Genomic DNA, 17186 nt, shown 5'->3' on the forward strand with positions numbered 1-17186 from the left:
GATTGAGCGGCGCCTCTCCGAGCTCGTATCCAACTGCCGTCCGAGCTCGTCCCCGAGCGGAGCCCCGCGGGGTGAGCTGCTACCGATTTGACTACTTTTCTTCCCAGCTTCGCTGCACGTGCATGGTCAGCTTGAGCGGCATCAGGAGTTCGGGACATACGACCGCCGCGTAGACGTGCTGGGTATGAATCGATCTGTTTGTTCCATGCTTTGGTTTTCTCGGTCCTGCAATCCTGACTCATGCGTTGTCTGTGTAACTTTTTGATCAGATAGCTATTTAGAAAGGGATGCAACCACGAATCATACAACTCGACCCTCTCTTGTTCTTTGGAACTCTATGGTAATAAAGTGTACGCACAATTGTATTATCAGGATTTACTGCCACCGTGAGATGCAAGAACATGCAAGCTAGCTGAATGTGAATTACAATATTTATTTATTACACGTAAATGAACTAAATACACGGCCTCCTGAATCTAAGGTATTTTAGATAATTTCCCGGTTTACAGTCAAACAGCCAGCTAAGTTGCCAAAGAGTAATACACAGAAAAGCAGTTTTTCCTACACAGCAGCTTTCCCTGCGCAGCACCACAGCCAGCTACAGCCAGCCACAACCAGCCCAAACAAAGAGGCCCAGTCTGAGATGTTCGTGCTGTAACCTTTCTTGGCCGACGACTCGTATCAAGAAAACTAGGCCTTGTACCAATCAGTATGCAATTTGTCATTAGTTGTTATTCAAACGGTGTTGATTATCGATGAGACTGCATTGCAAAACTCTGAGAAGCTGATCAAAGTGACTATAACGAGCGGAAACCGATCTGATGCGCTCTGCTCTTTTTGAAACTTTGAAATCTCCCGCTCTCGTTGTCGTGCGTGGAGAGAGCTGTGAGTTTCCACCATTCGCGGGTGCGTGCATGCTGGTGTTTCCGCTGCTGCGCGTGAGCAAATCGCCTGACATCGCCGGGATACAGAAAAGGAGGCGCGGAAGGAAATGGAGAAAGGAAAAGAGAAAGCAGTGAAATGGAGGCGATGCAAGAGAGAGGGATGGCGTGTGCTTGCACGATGGCCAGGAATCTCGGGCACTCTGACTCCTTTATGCCGTGTCTCACGGGGTGCTGCTACTGATGTAGTCCAAAGTGTGGTGCACAACTGAAACCCTCTTCCATTCATTTTCTCCGGATGTCAAAGCAACTCCCCACTGTGAACGGTAACGATTGTGTGTGTACAAAGTTATTTCCGATACATTATTAGGTAGGAATCTATCTAATGTTATTGATTTTGTACTTTTCATGTTAATAATTTTTGATAAAAACTTTGTCATACTTAACATAGTTTAACTTTCTGAAAAAATATAGGCTTTAAGCTTTGGAATAGAGGTAGTATATACTTAGCTACATAGGCATGTTTATTTTTAAAGGATTCTTAATGAGCTGCTCACGAGGACTCACAAGCACATAACAAGTTTATCCAAAAGATTATTTCAACTCGTTATTCTTAACGAGCTTAACAGTACGAGTCTTGACGATCACAAGCTTAACTACCCGAGAGCAGCTCATTAGGGCATGTACAATGGTGATGACTCAGCTGTCTGTAAGAGGTAATTATAGGTGATTTTGGTGATGTGGAGAAAAGAGAATGAGGAGAGAGAACGAGGCTGTCTGTAAAGTTACAGACAGTATGTAGGCTTCTTACAGACAGCTTACAGTCACCATTTTTGCTGTTGTATGAAGGGTGTCTATAATTTATACTCACATATAGCTATGACTAAAAATAGATAACTTACAGACAGACTATTGTATACACTGTGTGTATCATTGTCTATAGATGACATGGAGTAGTATTACAGTCAGTATCTATCTAAACCAATGTACATGCTTTTAGTGCAGGAGATGGCCTAAAAAAACGCCCTCCCATTCACCCGTTGTTTTTCCTTTATAAAAAATGTAAGCCAGCAACATTACCCTGAACGCGAGAAAAAAGAAAGCGAAAACTAAAGCCATTTCACTCGCTCCTCAACCGATCCGCTCCAGCTCCGAGCGATACATCTCGACGGCGGCGGTGCGCGGGCCACCGGCCATGAGGCTGTTTAGACGCCTTATTCTCGCCGGTCTCCTTCGCTCAACCTCCACCACTTATGCCGTTTCCCCAAAGCCAGTGGTGAGATGATACCTTTGTAGCTCATGATTTGGTCAACCTCTTGGTTATCATGCTGAAGCTTTGCCCACTGTGGGCCGTTAGATAAGGAAAATCAAATTAAGTGCTTTCTTTGATCTGGATCTGCAGATTGAACACGGTCTTTAGCATGCAAATCTTGAATCTTTTGGTATTAAACCAAATAAAATCCTCCATTTTTCTTTCAGAGACAATACACATCTATCTTTTCCTGTCGGATTTAAGAAAATGCAGCCCATGATTTTTCTTGGAAGTTACGCTGGTATGCGGTTGCTTCCCAGCTGTATGCGTTTTAATGTGAAAAATAAGTTCCGAAAGGCCAACTATTTTCTTTGAGCGAAAAGGCCCAGCTGCTTAAAATATGTTACCCAGGATTATCCGCTCGAATTCAGTTCCATATATGTGTTGGTTGCAAACATATATTTGTGTAATTGTGTGCAATCTGATCAAGGAAAATCTAGAACAAAATGACATTACTGTAAGCCTATGCTATGCCAAGTAGAGCCTTATGCCTCTGGAATATATTATTTCTGTCATTCTGTGTCATAGATCACGCTGCAGTTAACATGTGATTGGCTATTTTTGCAATGTCCTTTGGTTACATGCTTGAACCCAAATATACTCTAATCGAATGCTTCTAGGTGTTATGAATTAATTAAATACATGTACTATATAATGCACTGACATCACCTTCTTGCTTCACAGAATGTCTGTAACGGAGAAAGATTTCTCTCAAGTTCGTGTTATTGTGACATCACTAGACATCAGACTTCTGGAGGAGCAGGCTCAACTGCTAAGGTAGAGATAAACTCTTGGCATGATGCTATATTGCTATGCCCATTTTTTAGTTCTTCTGAAGCAAAATTATGAAAGATTTTGAACATATCGAGTATTATTATGCACATAACTCAACGTTCCATTCTCGTAACAGAAACCTTTTCTTTTTCTATATAGTAGGAGATGCTAGATCCCTTTGCTCTGATTAAGGACGAAGTCTCTGAAATCACGTATAGATTGCGTTCAATGGTGGTATCTGAGGTGCATACTCTTATCCTGAATTACACCGTATGTCTTATGTGCTTTGTTAATTTCGTATCACGAGCATATGTATGACTGCAGGTACCTGAATTGACATCAGCAGCTGGATACTTCTTCAGAGCTGGAGCTGAAGGGAAAAGAACATGTCCTACTGTAAGCCCCTGACTTCAGGGTGGTATTGAATATTCTGTTCACTGAAGACATGTATTGTTGTTTTCTAACACACACGAGTATATACATGATTTTCTCGTGCTGAGTTATTGATAATCAAATGTATCAGGTTCTACTATTGATGGCCTCAGCTCTAAGAATAGACACTCCTGAATCTATTATTGGTTCAAAGAACGAGCTTCGTGCAAGGCACATGCGGGTTGCTGAGATAACAGAAATGATCCATGTACACATGATAATCCATCTTACTTTCTTGAACTCTCCAAGATAACAGGATTATTTATTTCAGTAACTTATCTTCTGCTTTCGCATCTTAGGCAGCAAGCCTTATCCATGATGATGTTCTGGATGTTGCTGATACTAGACGAGGTATGGACTCCCTGAACTCTGCAGTGGGAAACAAGGTAATGAACATTTACTGTATATGTGATACCTTTCAGAGGGAATGATATGGCATGTTTTGTTGTTGTTTTGCCTTATTAAATATGAATGATTAAGCAGGTGTGAATTCAATTTGATAAGGCTGCTGTTCAGTAGCTTCAGTTGAACAACTTCATTTTAGCCATTTTTAGTAGTCATAAAAGCAAGCATGCCCATCTTCTATGTTGAAGTTCTGATTTCTGGAACTAAACAGTCAAAAATGGTATGTCTCTTTGTTCAGCACATGTTGATCTCATAAATACAAACTGTGTCCTTTAGAAAGTAACAACTTAACCAATACTGGACCAGCCCTCAAAATATATCCAACGCTCATATTTGCAGTGCTTTCCAAGCAATTAGTAAAACTGACGCTATCTTGCAGCTTGCGGTGTTGGCTGGTGATTTTCTACTTTTCAGAGCATTTTCTGCTGCTGGGTCTCTTGACAATACTGAGGTGTGATGTTTATCCATTGTTTGATAGCCCAATAATTCCTTCTTTAATTCTGGGATGATGCTAGATAGTGTAAAGTGAACAGTGAATGCTAATATAATCAAGTAAAGTAACAGAGGAAAAAAAGAAAAAATCAAGTTTCATTTTAGCACTAGATCTCTCATGACACCCTGCACCTTTCTCCAGCTTTTTCAACAGATTTATCAGTTGCTTTTCGCAATGGATATTGCAAGGGTTTATAGCATCATGATACTCATGTTGTTTCTTCCTTTTTTTTAAAATTTTCGCTGCAGGTTGTGTCGTTACTAGCAACAGCTCTAAATAACCTTGTGACTGGTGAGCTCATGCAGATGACCATAACTCCAGCACAACGCTGCAGGTAGCAATATGCATTTCATTCTTCTGATTTCTAGCATTAAAATATCCCCAAATACTGATTTACCTGTCATGAAGCACACAGAGAGCAAGAACAAGAATGATACATATGAAAAATGTCAGTTTTGTTTCTTTTGTTGCCAGTTTCCTTCATTTTCTAGCTGTTTGTAGCTTCTTTTCTGGTTTGGTTTGTTGCCGGCTCTACCTTGCACCATCTTGGTTCTCCTTAACACAAAATGTCGAGAAAAAAATATTTTTAAAAAATCTCTGGTGCTGAAGTGTCAACTCAAAAGCTTATGGTAGCCTTGTTCCTGATCGAAGGAAACCAAGCAAAAGAACGAAAAGAGTGTAAGATGGGTTTATCCAATCCTCACTTATGGTCTTTTACTTAATTTGACACTTGTTCACGATGCACGTACAGAATGGATTACTATTTGCAGAAGACATACTACAAGACAGCTGCGTTGATTTCAAATAGCTGCAAAGCCGTTGCGGTTCTTGCTGGCCAAACAGCAGAGGTTGTGGGTCTTGCATATCAGTATGGCAGGCACTTGGTCTGTAGAATTTTCTGTGCCCAGAATCTTTTCCTTTGCTTGCTAACCATGAGCTACTAAGACAATCTATGTTCTACAATCCCCTGCCAGGGTATAGCATATCAGCTGATTGATGACATCCTTGATTTCACGGGCACATCCGCATCACTGGGCAAAGGCTCATTGTCTGATATCCATCAAGTAATAGCATCACTCTTAGCCACTTCCACTCTGAAAAAATGTTTACCTTTCTATTACCAACCAATTATTGCAGCGCATCATGCAATGACTAGAATGGGCTCATGGAAAGCACAGATCTCGAGTTGTTTTTTTAGTGTATCGCAAAACATTATGGTTTAGTTAGGACAAGAAAAACTGCCATCGTGTTGAGTTTCAAGTTTCAAATATCACTTTTCTGCGGATGTTGCTTTTCCGAATGATATATGCCTTTATATGCACAGGGAATCGTGACAGCTCCTTTACTGTTCGCAATGGAAGAGTTCCCCGAACTGCATGAGATTGTAGAGCGTGACAGAATTTGCCCAAGGATCAACACACACATATACACATTGGAGAAGAACACACAGAGACTTTTTCTGGCACCGCACCTTCGTGACTCTTTTCTCTTGTTCTCTTGACTGAACTTAGCTGAATACAACTGCTTATAAGGGAAACATGCAGACTCGTCCAAGCCAACACCGGCCTGATCCGATTTCTACTCACCACTAACTACATGCGCACGTTCAGCACTAACACGGCTGAAGCTAACTTAGCGGCCACACTAGCTTGGACATCCTGATCCAAACATGTAGACTCCACTAACTAATACTTGACTGATTCTAACAACGCGTGCATGCAACTACTCTGCTTATGGCTTGCAATCTGGCCGCTGCGCAACACAATCTCTATCGCTATGTGCTGCTCTCTCTTGCCAATCTGCCTCTATGCCACGATCACGTGTATGCAACTAGTTAGAACATAGCCAGCTACTAAAACAACATCATGCAATCTGAAATAAACATGAGACTAAGCCTATACAACAAGGTTAACTCCAACAATCACTCCCTTAACCTTGTTGTCTTTTATTTTGAAACTCCATGAGGACCTTCAGAGGAGCGCCGGATGCTCGTCGACGTCCGCGACGGCAAGATGAGCCGCCTCTTTCCTTGGCTTGGTGCAGTCCCTCGCGTAATGCCCATAGTCTTGGCAGTTGTAGCAGCGCACCTTGCGGATGTCGAAGTTGCCCCTCTTCTTGCCACCACCGTTGCGGTCGCGAGCACGCCACTCCTCCTCCGTGAGGAGAAGGCGAGTCCCACCGTGCTGGCCACCCTCCTCTTCTTCCATGTCGAGCTCCTCCTCGACAGCCAAGAACCGGCCAGCCAGCTCCTCAACCGTCATGGTCTTGAGGTCGAGCAGCTGCTGAATGGAGTAGGCGAGCTGCTTGAACCGCTTCGGCACGACGCGCAGGAATTTCTGCACGGCCTTGAGCTCGGTGACGCCATCTCCGAGGACCTCCAGGTCATGCATGATGCCGGTGAGGCGCATGGCGAACTGCTCCACCTTCTCGCCGTCCTTGAAGCGGATGTTCTCGAACTCAGTGCGGCGAGTCTGCGCCCTTGCTTCACGGACGCGCTCGCACCCCAACCTCATGGTTTTGAGGGTGTCCCAAGCCTCCTTCGCGGTGCTCTTCACCGCCAGCGTGCGCAGCATCTCCGGTGGCACACCTCGGAGGATGACGCCTAGGGCCTCGCGGTCGGTGTAGTAGTCGCAGACGCCCGGCTCGATCGCCGTCCACCATCCGTTGGACTGCAGCTGCACCTGCATCACAAGCGCCCAATCGGAGTAGTTCGTGCGGGTCAGCACGAGAGGCGGCGCCACCACGGAGCTGTGCCGAACCACGCGCTCCACCACGCGGAGCTCGCTGCCGCCGCCATCGGTGAGCTGCGCCCTTGGCGGAGTGTGCGGTTCCTCCGCCGCCTTCATCGCGAGCTCCGCCTCCTTGGCCTTCGCATCGGCAGCGTCTCCCTCCATCAGCACAGGAACCACGAGCGGAAATGGCTCTGATACCAAATGACAGAATTTGCCCAAGGATCAACACACACATATACACATTGGAGAAGAACACACAGAGACTTTTTCTGGCACCGCACCTTCGTGACTCTTTTCTCTTGTTCTCTTGACTGAACTTAGCTGAATACAACTGCTTATAAGGGAAACATGCAGACTCGTCCAAGCCAACACCGGCCTGATCCGATTTCTACTCACCACTAACTACATGCGCACGTTCAGCACTAACACGGCTGAAGCTAACTTAGCGGCCACACTAGCTTGGACATCCTGATCCAAACATGTAGACTCCACTAACTAATACTTGACTGATTCTAACAACGCGTGCATGCAACTACTCTGCTTATGGCTTGCAATCTGGCCGCTGCGCAACACAATCTCTATCGCTATGTGCTGCTCTCTCTTGCCAATCTGCCTCTATGCCACGATCACGTGTATGCAACTAGTTAGAACATAGCCAGCTACTAAAACAACATCATGCAATCTGAAATAAACATGAGACTAAGCCTATACAACAAGGTTAACTCCAACAGAGCGTGGATTTGATGACCCTTCAGACGTCGCTACTGTTAGTATCGAAACTCCTTTTTTTCCTTTCTAGTAATATGATGCAGATATTTGGGCTATAAAATGATCAATGCCAGGAGTGACCACTTCCAAAATTTCAGGCCCTCGAATACCTTTCAAAAAGTCGGGGAATCGAGAGGACTAAGTTGCTTGCTACTGAACATGCAAAACTGGCAGCAGACGCAGTTGATTCTCTTCCTGAGGTTGAGGACAGAGTTGCGCTGATCTCGAGGCAAGCACTCAAAGACCTTGCTCAAAAGCTCATCAGTAGAACAAAGTGAAGCGAGAATATGCAAGATATAACACAAACGTGCCTGTTTGTCGCTTGGATGCATGTTTCCGTTTGTGGCAATTTCTGTTGCTGATGGAGTCCAACAGATCTGGATAGGAGATTTATCTCTCTTCGTTTTCCATATTATCTGTGTTTTGCCAGGTGCTCCAGAACATATGATGCTTGTAGTTCTCTAATTGAGTTGAGTTGAGTCATTCTGAAGTTTGTACTAAAAACCACGACAGCAAATTTTTTTTTCTTAACGTTTATGGGTTATGGCACGAGAACATCCAAAATTTCATCAAAAAGTCACAGAACAAGGTAGAATATGCTACACCCACAGAATGTTCAATACTTGAACATTATTAGAGTCCGAAAACTCTCAGACGAGTTAACAGATGCACATGAGAATATTGCCTAGTAGTGCGTAAACCATTCCATTCCCATGCACATGAGCACATCAGCTTTTGCAGATGACACATGCAGGAAAAACCCGGTGCTACACGGTAAAAGAAAGGCACAATACTGGCAGACGTAAGCTAGTTCATCCAACATACAAAAACACCAACACAGAATGTTCAAAAAAAAACGAAGACAATGGCCTGGACTACCGAAGATGGCACAGCTGCATAAATGGAACTCAGAACAGGGAGTTGAGGAGATCACACAAACAAGTATTCATCCATGTCAGTGTAGTATACTGTCTCATCGCATGTTAGAGCATGTCTAACAGGCCCCTTATTTCTATGCCCCGTATAACGCGAGTTTTTCGCCCCGTATCCCAAAAGTGCGTCTTGCTGAACCATACCGTCTAGCAGACCCCGTATTTCGCCCTGTATTTTTAAAAATTAAAACCCCGGGAAAATGAAACCATAGTTCATCTTCATTGATCATACACTGGATCATACATATACATAGCGATCTACTGCAATCCTAGCTACTCGAGGATGATGTATGGCACGAAGCCATACCTGGCGGCAGCCTCCTCCTCCGCCCTGGCGGCAGCCTCCTCCTCCGTCCTGGCGGCAGCCTCCTTCGCCTGGAATTCAGCCACGGCGGCGATGGCCGCCGCCTGTTTGTCTGCCTCCGCCCGCGCCTTCTCGGCGGCCTCCACCTCGGATTCGGCCAACGCGCGCAAGTATGCCGCGTCCTCCTCTGCCTCCTCCGCTTCCTCCTCGCCGGCCTCCGCTTCCTCCTCGCCTCCGCCTCCTCCGCCGCTGGTGCTGCCGATCATGGCCGCCCATGCCGCCTTCGCCGCGCGCTCGCGCTCCCACTCAGCGCGCCACGCGTCGAAGTCGGCGCCGCTCATCGGCTTGAGCGGCGGATCTTGTCGGTACCACCGCCCACCGGCGGCGAACTCCCGGAGCGAGTCCGGCATGTAATACGCGCCTGCGTACTTGCAGGCCGCACGGCGGCTCCCCCCGGCGGAGCGCTTGCATTTCAAGCGCCACGCGTCCACCACGTTGTCCGGCGAGCGGGATCGCTTCGATCCGCTCGCCGGCGAGGCGCTACTGCGGCGGCGGGCGTCCATGCCGGGGCTGGGGTCGAATGCGGCGCGGCGGAGGGAGGAATTGCTCGCCGGAGCGGTGTGGAGGCGGCGGCGGCGCACGGCGGAGCTAGGGTTGCGAGTGAGGGGTTAACCCCTCACTCGCACCTGCGCCCAGCATAAATAGTGGGCGGAGGGGCCGATTTCCTGGGGCCCGTATTCCGCCGAAACGGGGCGGCCCGAATACGGGGCCTGCTAGACGGCCCAAACCGCGCCTGCCCCGTATGTCGCCGGAATTTTACGGGGTGGACGGGTTATAAGGGGCCTGTTAGACCTGCTCTTACATTGCAAAAGTCGGTGGACGAGTGGCCTTCCCAGCAGGTGTGGGTGTACCCCCTGCTAGCATGCGCATCTCCATTAGACATAAGCATAGACACGTGCAGGCCGAAACCCATTCAAAACCACAGTAAGCTAGTACAAAGCACACTACAGGGAGAAAGTTCAAGTTAGACAGGCTTGTTTGTACATCAAAAGGCCTTCGATCTGCAGGATACACGCAAATTATTACACAAGCAGCTGCATAGGTCATAACTATCGAACAGGGCATTGGGAAGATCACAGAGAGTAGTAGTCATGGATGTAAGTGTAGTATCTGGTGTCATCGCAGGTCACATTGCGCAAGTCAGGGGCGGTGGGGCAGTCAGGGGATGAGGGGAGCGAATAGTCGTCCCAGTAGTTGTCCCCGTAGCTATCATCCTCCATTGCTCCTTCGTCACGCAGCGAACGAGCCTCCATTTCATAGAGATCAGAAGGTTCGATCACTTCGCCTTCGTTCTCCCCAATGGTACGTAGATCTGGGCAGTGAACACGAGGCCAGCGTCGTGGCAGCCAAACATGCCTGATCTTGGCACAGCGAGCTAGGAGCTCATCATCAACTTCGAGATGGCCGCAATCAGTAAGGTCGAGACACTCAAGGTGGGGGCAGCCTTCAAGGATGGCGTAGACCCCTTTTTTTGTCAGGCTGTAACCGGTCATCTGAAGGAGCTGCAGCTCGTGCAAGTTTTCTGCTATGGCGAAGGCCTCCTGATTGTGTCTCGCCTCCCAGGCCTCATATGGCTCCTCTTCTTCTTCCTCTTCCTCGTCTTCGTCATGCTGCTGCTCCATCCTCATCTCACGCTCCATCGCATCCGAGTCGAACCAAGGCATATTGATCCTTAGACGTTTCAGCTCTGGGCGTACTGCGCCGAGCATCTTGAAAAAATACCACGACTGCTTCTGATACGAGTACTCTATCTCTTCTAGCATTGGACATTTAGATGCAAGCCTAGTTACTGCATCATCCCAAAAGTATCCGGAGGCGATGACCCGAATGCTCTTCAATGAGTTGCATCTGCAGAGACAAATATCAAAACAGTAAGGATATCAGATATCAAAATAGACATAATATCACAACAACCGATCACACAAGAAGTACGCAAGTCGACTGATCAACACGTTGAAACCATAAACATATTTTCTACTAAAAGCCAGAAATCCACCATAAATATCAAAAGAGAGTCCGAGTGCCATTTTTTTAGGTGACCCCAAGTTTATTTGGTAAATAACACATAGTGACACACCATAAATAGTACTCCCTCCGTAATTGAACTAAAACCATGACAAGAATTATGGTACGGAGGGAGTACCAAACAAGAGTCTCGCTATCTCAAGCCAGCTTATTGGGAGTAAATTCGAATAAACCACCACATTACAGTGACAAGTTCGAAAAATCACCAATATTCGTCGAAATCGCAAAAATCCAATGGAATTGAGAGAACTCGTTCCAATGTGCATTGATTCATCAATTTAGTCATTTGAAGACAACATATTAACCTGATTTGATGTTAAATTCATCTTTGAAACCAACTTCTTAAATATTAAGTGGAGGTAAATACTGCAAACAGTGCGTCAGTGCTACAGACTGGTAATTTAGAGTAAAAGATCAAGTGCTGAGATTCAAGGAAAGGAATTTAGCACAAACGAACAATACCTGTTCGCAATGTAATCAAGGAGTTCGCTACTGACGAACTTCTGAGCCCAGAATGACTCCATCCGTCCATCAGAGCGATCTATAGCCACCTTTGCCATTTTGCGCATGATGTTTTCCGCCTTTGAGAAAACCACCTCGTGGCGTGTCATGTCAACGAAACGCCACAACTCAGGGGACTTGGCCGTCACCAACCATGAGTGGCACACAAGTCCCGCACCCATCAGGATTTCAATTGTCCCAAGCTTCATGAAGATTGCAGAAAGCGCATCGAGTGGGAGCTCAGACCAATCCCTAAGATCAGACTCAAGCAAGGCTTTTGGCTCTACCTCCATTGTGCAAGGTAGCATCTAAAAAGGATACCATCGTCAGAGAGAGAACAAGACTGACAAACTTTAGCAGGGATTTAAAAATTTGTACGATGCCACAGCTTGAATACAAAACAGAAGAAACTTATGCAATGAGCAGCTTCTCCGCGCCACACTATAAGGTAACTTATGCATGAGAATAAAATGTTTTAGACTGAAGTAACCTCAGATATAAAAGTTTCTTTACAAATTCATTTACTGCAACCAATACTCCGACTACTAAAACCTCAATTGTAGTAAAAAAATGAAGCAGATAAAATCTACCTAGCTACTGCTTAGGAAAATAAGGGTAAAAGATTTCTACACACTAAGATGCACACAATAAAAATGCAACCAAGAGGGAAAAATGCACAAAGTAACAGTCACAAAAAATCAGTTAACTGGTAACTACCAGCAATGAAAAATAATTTAATTGGCTGCAAGAAACCTTTTCAGGTAATACTGCAGTGTGATGATGGCTCCACACCTCAGATGGTGTCGAAATGAAAATAAATGATACCTGATATAGCTAACTAGCAACAATGATAAATATAATACTTGGCAGCATTACCTTGCAGGGCAGCAGCACAGTCACCGGTTCAGGGAAACTCTGATGGATAGTGATGTTGGAGGGTTTAGGATCAACATTTAAAAGCCCCTCTTTCGCCTTTTCATGACCCATCTCGGTGATTCCCTCGGCAGAGCAGTGCGGTGGCGGCACAACCTCCAGTTGCTCACACTGTTCCATTTCCATTCCCTCGTCAAATAGTGGCATCTAATTAAGATGATTATTCACTTAAGTCGGTGATAAAAATATTATCGTACTCTAATTATATGTTAATAAGATGTTTAATTTGTTAACTAATAAATCTTCTGTGATGGGCTATAAGTCTAAACAGTTTGAGCACAGTCAGTTCAGCTGAGCATATATGAGCTAAAATCTCTAAGACAGGCTCAACCGGGGCATATATGAGCTAAAATTTCCTAGGTTCATCTTACATTCCATAAAGTTTAAATACCAATGTCTAAGATCAAATAAAAAATCAAGGAGGATTTCATAACCAAGCAACAACTACTAGCTTTAAAAAAATAATATTCATAAGCAAATACCACATGACTCCACGTGCAATAAAAATATCCATCAAACAAGGGAAACCGTGTTCAGATGTGTACACAAGAATATGAGCAAAAACGAGCCATGTATAAAATCTTAGCTGTGTTATAAAATGCGGCATAGACATTTGGTCTTTATATTTTTTTTTTTTGAAGTTATGGTTTTTATACTTTAACTGGTAACTAGGAGTCTAGGATGCATGGCCTCAGGCAGGGGTGGCGCCACCATAGGGGCCTGCTCCAGTCCGCACCTAAAGCCATAAAGCCATGGAAATTACGGTAGGACAGAAAGGATATGACCAGACGCAGCATATATGGAACATGGGGGCATGTGAACCCACTTTTTGAAAAGTTCCGTTTGTGATGTCAAAACATGTTTTAAAAATCGAAACATAAAATGATTTCCCAGATGATCTCAAATATGTGCCCTGGACATGAGTTTCGTGACGAAAAAACCTTTTATTTTGTCTCGGCAAAAAAGTGAAATTTTGCAGCGCTATATAGCAGTATATATGTGACGTATTTTGTCTTTTTTAGATTCTGAAATAAAAAAGTGGTTTCTCCGCGAAAACTTTCTACGCACACATGGAACATGCGTACGTACCCGGATATTTTTATTTCAGAATTTTTAACATTTGGAAAATGCATTTCCAACTAGGGTTCACATGCACCCAGGTTCAAACCGGACTTTTCCACCAGACGTAGCCTTATAGATCCTTCCTGCACTTATTTTTACCTTTGTGGCAGCAGTAGCCTTATAGATACTTTAACTATTTCCTCACTTATATTTTCCTTTCCTGGCAGCCGGAGTGTTATAGGTACTTCAAATCAAATTAATGCCAAACTTCTGCTAATATTCAAATTAGTACAACAAGAGTAAAGCTGTGGCCTTATTGATAGGTCCTGCACTTTGTAAAACTTTCATGGCAACCGTTGAAGCAACACTAGTCTATTTTAGTAGATTTTACAAGATATGCTTTTGGTAGCCATATCACTAGACCCTCAAATTCCCTTTATCGAAAAAAATACACGCAAATTCCAATTTATTTTGAACTATTGATTATGTTGAATAGAGCTGCGCTTTATCTTCCAAATTTTCACATTAAAAGTTCCCTTAAAATCCTGGCTCCGCCAGAACGAGAACTGATTGCTCCAATGCATTTCATTATTTTTATTTTGGACTTCACTTACAAAATAAAGGATTCTAGGTATTGAAAACTTAAGTCTTAGTGAATCTGACAATTGTTGGGGCATAGACAAGGAAATGCAGTCTGTGCAACACAACTCAATGCTCCACAGGCAGTGTGGTCATCCTCAGCCCCCAAACTGAACAAAGCCAATAGAAGCTACATCTGGAAATCCATGAACCCACTGTCAAGCCACTTTTTCTTGCAATCTTGCTCTTTCCGATTTTGGGGGTCATTACTTACTGTTCGGGGTCGCATCCCATGTGCCGACCCAGCTCGACCCCTGCTTGATACCAATCCTCGATTGGGGCGGACACAGTAATGACACACGTTTGGTGCAATCCATGGGTGCAACCATGGATAGAACAGACGAACGGTGATGGACTCCCAGATCACCAACCGGCATTAGGACATTCCTAGACATTTGATAATCCAACTCACTCACTCTAACTGATGAGAAACTAAAACTAAAACCCCATCCAATCCGTGCAGGCAACCAATTTTCATGGTTTACCCACCCAACCGCGATCGAGTAGGCACGCACCTCTCTGTACTTGTGGAGGTAGAGCTTGAGGGGCTCGATGTAGTTCTCAAACCCCAAAGTCGCCATCGCCCACAGCAGGTCGTCGCCCGTCATGGCCTCCCGCTTCTCCGTTTTGCATTTGTCGCTCGCCCTGCAGAAGGAGAATCGACGAAATCAGCACAGATCCGACTAACGAAAGGCCAAAATTGAAGGTGAAACCAAACAGAGGATGCTCATTTATTAATTATTACTCGCTAGTGATGAAGGCGATGAACGCGGCGACGAGCTCCTGCACCGCCTCCTTGGCATCCTTGCCGATCTTCCCGTTGGGCGGGATGGCCTTCCTCATGATGCGGCTGATGTCGGCGACCGGCAGGAACCGTTCCCGCTCCCTGACGCCACCGGACGTGGGGCTGCCGCTAACGCGGCTCCCACCGGCGGCCGCGGGGCTCGCTGGCGCGTCGGCCATGTGCTCCCGCCTGAGCCACCGCCCTCAACGGAACAGTAGATTGATCAGATCGAGCAACTCGCCGTCTCGCCACAGCAAACCCTAACCCCTGGAAGGTCCGAGAAGGGCACGGGGGTCTGAGAGCTCAGAGCAGAGAGCCAGAGAGCGGTTTGAGCGCCAAAGGGCTGAGGCGGTGGGTGAAGGGAACGGAGGAGGCGGACTAGGCGAAGGCAGTGGTGCCAAGTGCCAACTGCGAATTTTTACCGGAAGGAGAAGGGAAAACGGTTCTCCGTTTTTTCCACATGAAAACACTGCTTTTTTTAAAAATACAAAAACAGCACTGCTGTGCATTATTTTTATCGATTTTGTTATAAAAAGTAAAAAACGTTTTATGTACATAAGAATTTAAGAAAAGAGAAAGAAAGAAACGAACTCAAATAAAACTATCTACCCAAGATGAAAAAGAAGCATGACTCTTTCTTAGTGGCTCTAAACTTTAAGCGCATCTCGAGCGGCATGATTTGGGTCCGTTTCGATCTTTTTTTTTGTCAGGCCACATACACAAGTAACTTTTGTTTTTTAATTTGTGAGTAGTCATATCCTGCCCCAGCATTAATATCTTTTTTAACCGCAAAGGGTAAGACTGGTGCCAATGCATCACAGTCTATAGCCTCGTCACGTCAGCTTTTACCCTGACTCTCACCCCACTCTCACCCCCACTCTCACCCCACGGTGTCAGTGCACAGGCTATAGTGCCAGCTCTCACTTCTCTCTCCTTCACATCACCATTTCTTTTTTCAGATTAAGTTATTTCCTCCACGAATCAGATCGCGCCACGTCAGCTAGCCGTTACCCCCTCCCTCTCGCCCCGACCTGCCAACGCTCTCGCCTCGCTCTCGCCCCCTTCTCGCCCCGCTCTCGCCTCCCTCTCCGCGCCAGCGCGGGCGGCAGCCGGGCGGTAGCGGGCGCTACCGCCGGGCGGTGGATCCACCGCCCCGCGTTGGCACCAGCCTAAGTAGTATGGCCAGCACATGAGTCACGCATCAATTATGGAGAAGAGAGGGAAATATGTCTTTTATGTAGCCAGAGTAGCTAGCATATGAGCCATGCATTCATTAGGGATTTCATTAGGGAGGAGAGGATGGTCACGCACGCCACTCGGACGCGCAGATAGTGTCCACCTCGACACAAACGTGCCTCAAATTTAGTCCAAAAATGCGTCCAAACGAACAAATTAGTCAATTCCCGTTGGGCCGCTAGGTTGGGCAGACCTATTTCTTATCCATACGAACCAAAACTGATACAAAACATTCTTTTAATTTGCATCGAGCCACTGAAGATGTCCAAACCATTTCAGCTTTGTCTTCAAGAGGGCTCCTTTTCCAAAACACGTGTCTTTTTCATTAAAATTGGATAGAAAACATTTACAAGAAGAGGTGTGATCCTGCTCTCACCAAGACCTACCCTAAGCTCCGTCTACAGCTACTACTGCATTTCATCTCTAATATTCCTAACCACTATCATTGAGAGACTACCTTCTTTTGGAAAATCCTGCTGATTTTTTAGCCAAATACGCCGAAGGCTGAGGGTGACTAGGGACGCGTTTGGTACCTTGATCTGATTTGGGTACAACTGCGCTAGAAAGAAGAATGCCACTACGCGTTTCATACTGCCACAGGCCAGAAAAGGCTCTTCGTTTGGTGGCCTGAGCTGCATCAGTTGGTATCTAAGTGTCAGTTTATTTGGTTGCCTAGAAAAAGGGTGGCGTATGTGCTCAGTCAAAGCACATGCGTTTGGTTGTCATTTTGGAACACAACTTTTGCTTCTCCTCATCACATTCAAATATGGTAGCCTTACCATCACACAACTGCACACAAAAGGACACATACGATCATAAGCACACTACACATAATATACACATTGAACATAGTACTTAGCATCTAATTTCAAGCGTCACAGTGCTAGGATGCCTACTTAAACCTGGGGAGACT

The 17186-nt window shown here is 45.5% G+C and overlaps 2 protein-coding genes across 4 annotated transcripts; one reads left to right on the forward strand and one right to left on the reverse strand.

Annotated features, from left to right (window-relative positions):
- Positions 1-1943: 1943 nt before the first annotated feature.
- On the forward strand, positions 1944-8280 carry LOC127314604 (solanesyl-diphosphate synthase 1, mitochondrial). Of its 2 annotated transcripts, none has more exons than XM_071823259.1 (13): positions 1944-2157; positions 2878-2970; positions 3130-3210; positions 3292-3363; positions 3491-3607; positions 3699-3785; positions 4184-4255; positions 4546-4631; positions 5049-5181; positions 5272-5361; positions 5622-5683; positions 7759-7795; positions 7896-8280. In XM_071823259.1, the coding sequence occupies exons 1-13, from the start codon at positions 2077-2079 to the stop codon at positions 8073-8075; spliced, it is 1191 nt and encodes a 396-aa protein (XP_071679360.1). In that variant the 5' UTR covers positions 1944-2076; the 3' UTR covers positions 8076-8280. The 2 variants fall into 2 exon arrangements, with proteins under 2 accessions (XP_071679360.1, XP_071679361.1); XM_071823260.1 differs by having other exon boundaries at positions 2140-2157; positions 3127-3210.
- A 1768-nt stretch (positions 8281-10048) lies between these two features.
- LOC127314601 (putative F-box/LRR-repeat protein 9) lies at positions 10049-14899 on the reverse strand. Of its 2 annotated transcripts, none has more exons than XM_051345102.2 (4): positions 14769-14899; positions 12496-12663; positions 11581-11927; positions 10049-10941 (listed from the first exon to the last, which is right to left on the reverse strand). In XM_051345102.2, exons 1-4 carry the CDS (start codon positions 14859-14861, stop codon positions 10167-10169), a joined length of 1383 nt encoding a protein of 460 aa, XP_051201062.2. In that variant the 5' UTR covers positions 14862-14899; the 3' UTR covers positions 10049-10166. The 2 variants fall into 2 exon arrangements, with proteins under 2 accessions (XP_051201062.2, XP_051201061.2); XM_051345101.2 differs by having other exon boundaries at positions 12496-12699.
- Positions 14900-17186: the final 2287 nt, after the last annotated feature.

This window comes from Lolium perenne, chromosome 7 (assembly GCF_019359855.2).
Source record: "Lolium perenne isolate Kyuss_39 chromosome 7, Kyuss_2.0, whole genome shotgun sequence".
Lineage (NCBI taxonomy): Eukaryota > Viridiplantae > Streptophyta > Magnoliopsida > Poales > Poaceae > Lolium > Lolium perenne.

Bases quoted from the DNA above. Each gene is read 5' to 3' on its own strand.
- LOC127314601 (XM_051345101.2), bottom strand. From the start codon at position 14,861: ATGACGGGCGACGACCTGCTGTGGGCGATGGCGACTTTGGGGTTTGAG. The intron at 12,700-14,768 runs GTGCGTGCCTAC...CATCTTAATTAG, and splicing joins ACCTCCACAAGTACAGAGAG to ATGCCACTATTTGACGAGGG. The intron at 11,928-12,495 runs GTAATGCTGCCA...TATCCTTTTTAG, and splicing joins CTGTGCTGCTGCCCTGCAAG to ATGCTACCTTGCACAATGGA.
- LOC127314604 (XM_071823259.1), top strand. From the start codon at position 2,077: ATGAGGCTGTTTAGACGCCTTATTCTCGCCGGTCTCCTTCGCTCAACC. The intron at 3,608-3,698 runs GTACACATGATA...TTCGCATCTTAG, and splicing joins AGATAACAGAAATGATCCAT to GCAGCAAGCCTTATCCATGA. The intron at 7,796-7,895 runs GTTAGTATCGAA...CCAAAATTTCAG, and splicing joins ACCCTTCAGACGTCGCTACT to GCCCTCGAATACCTTTCAAA.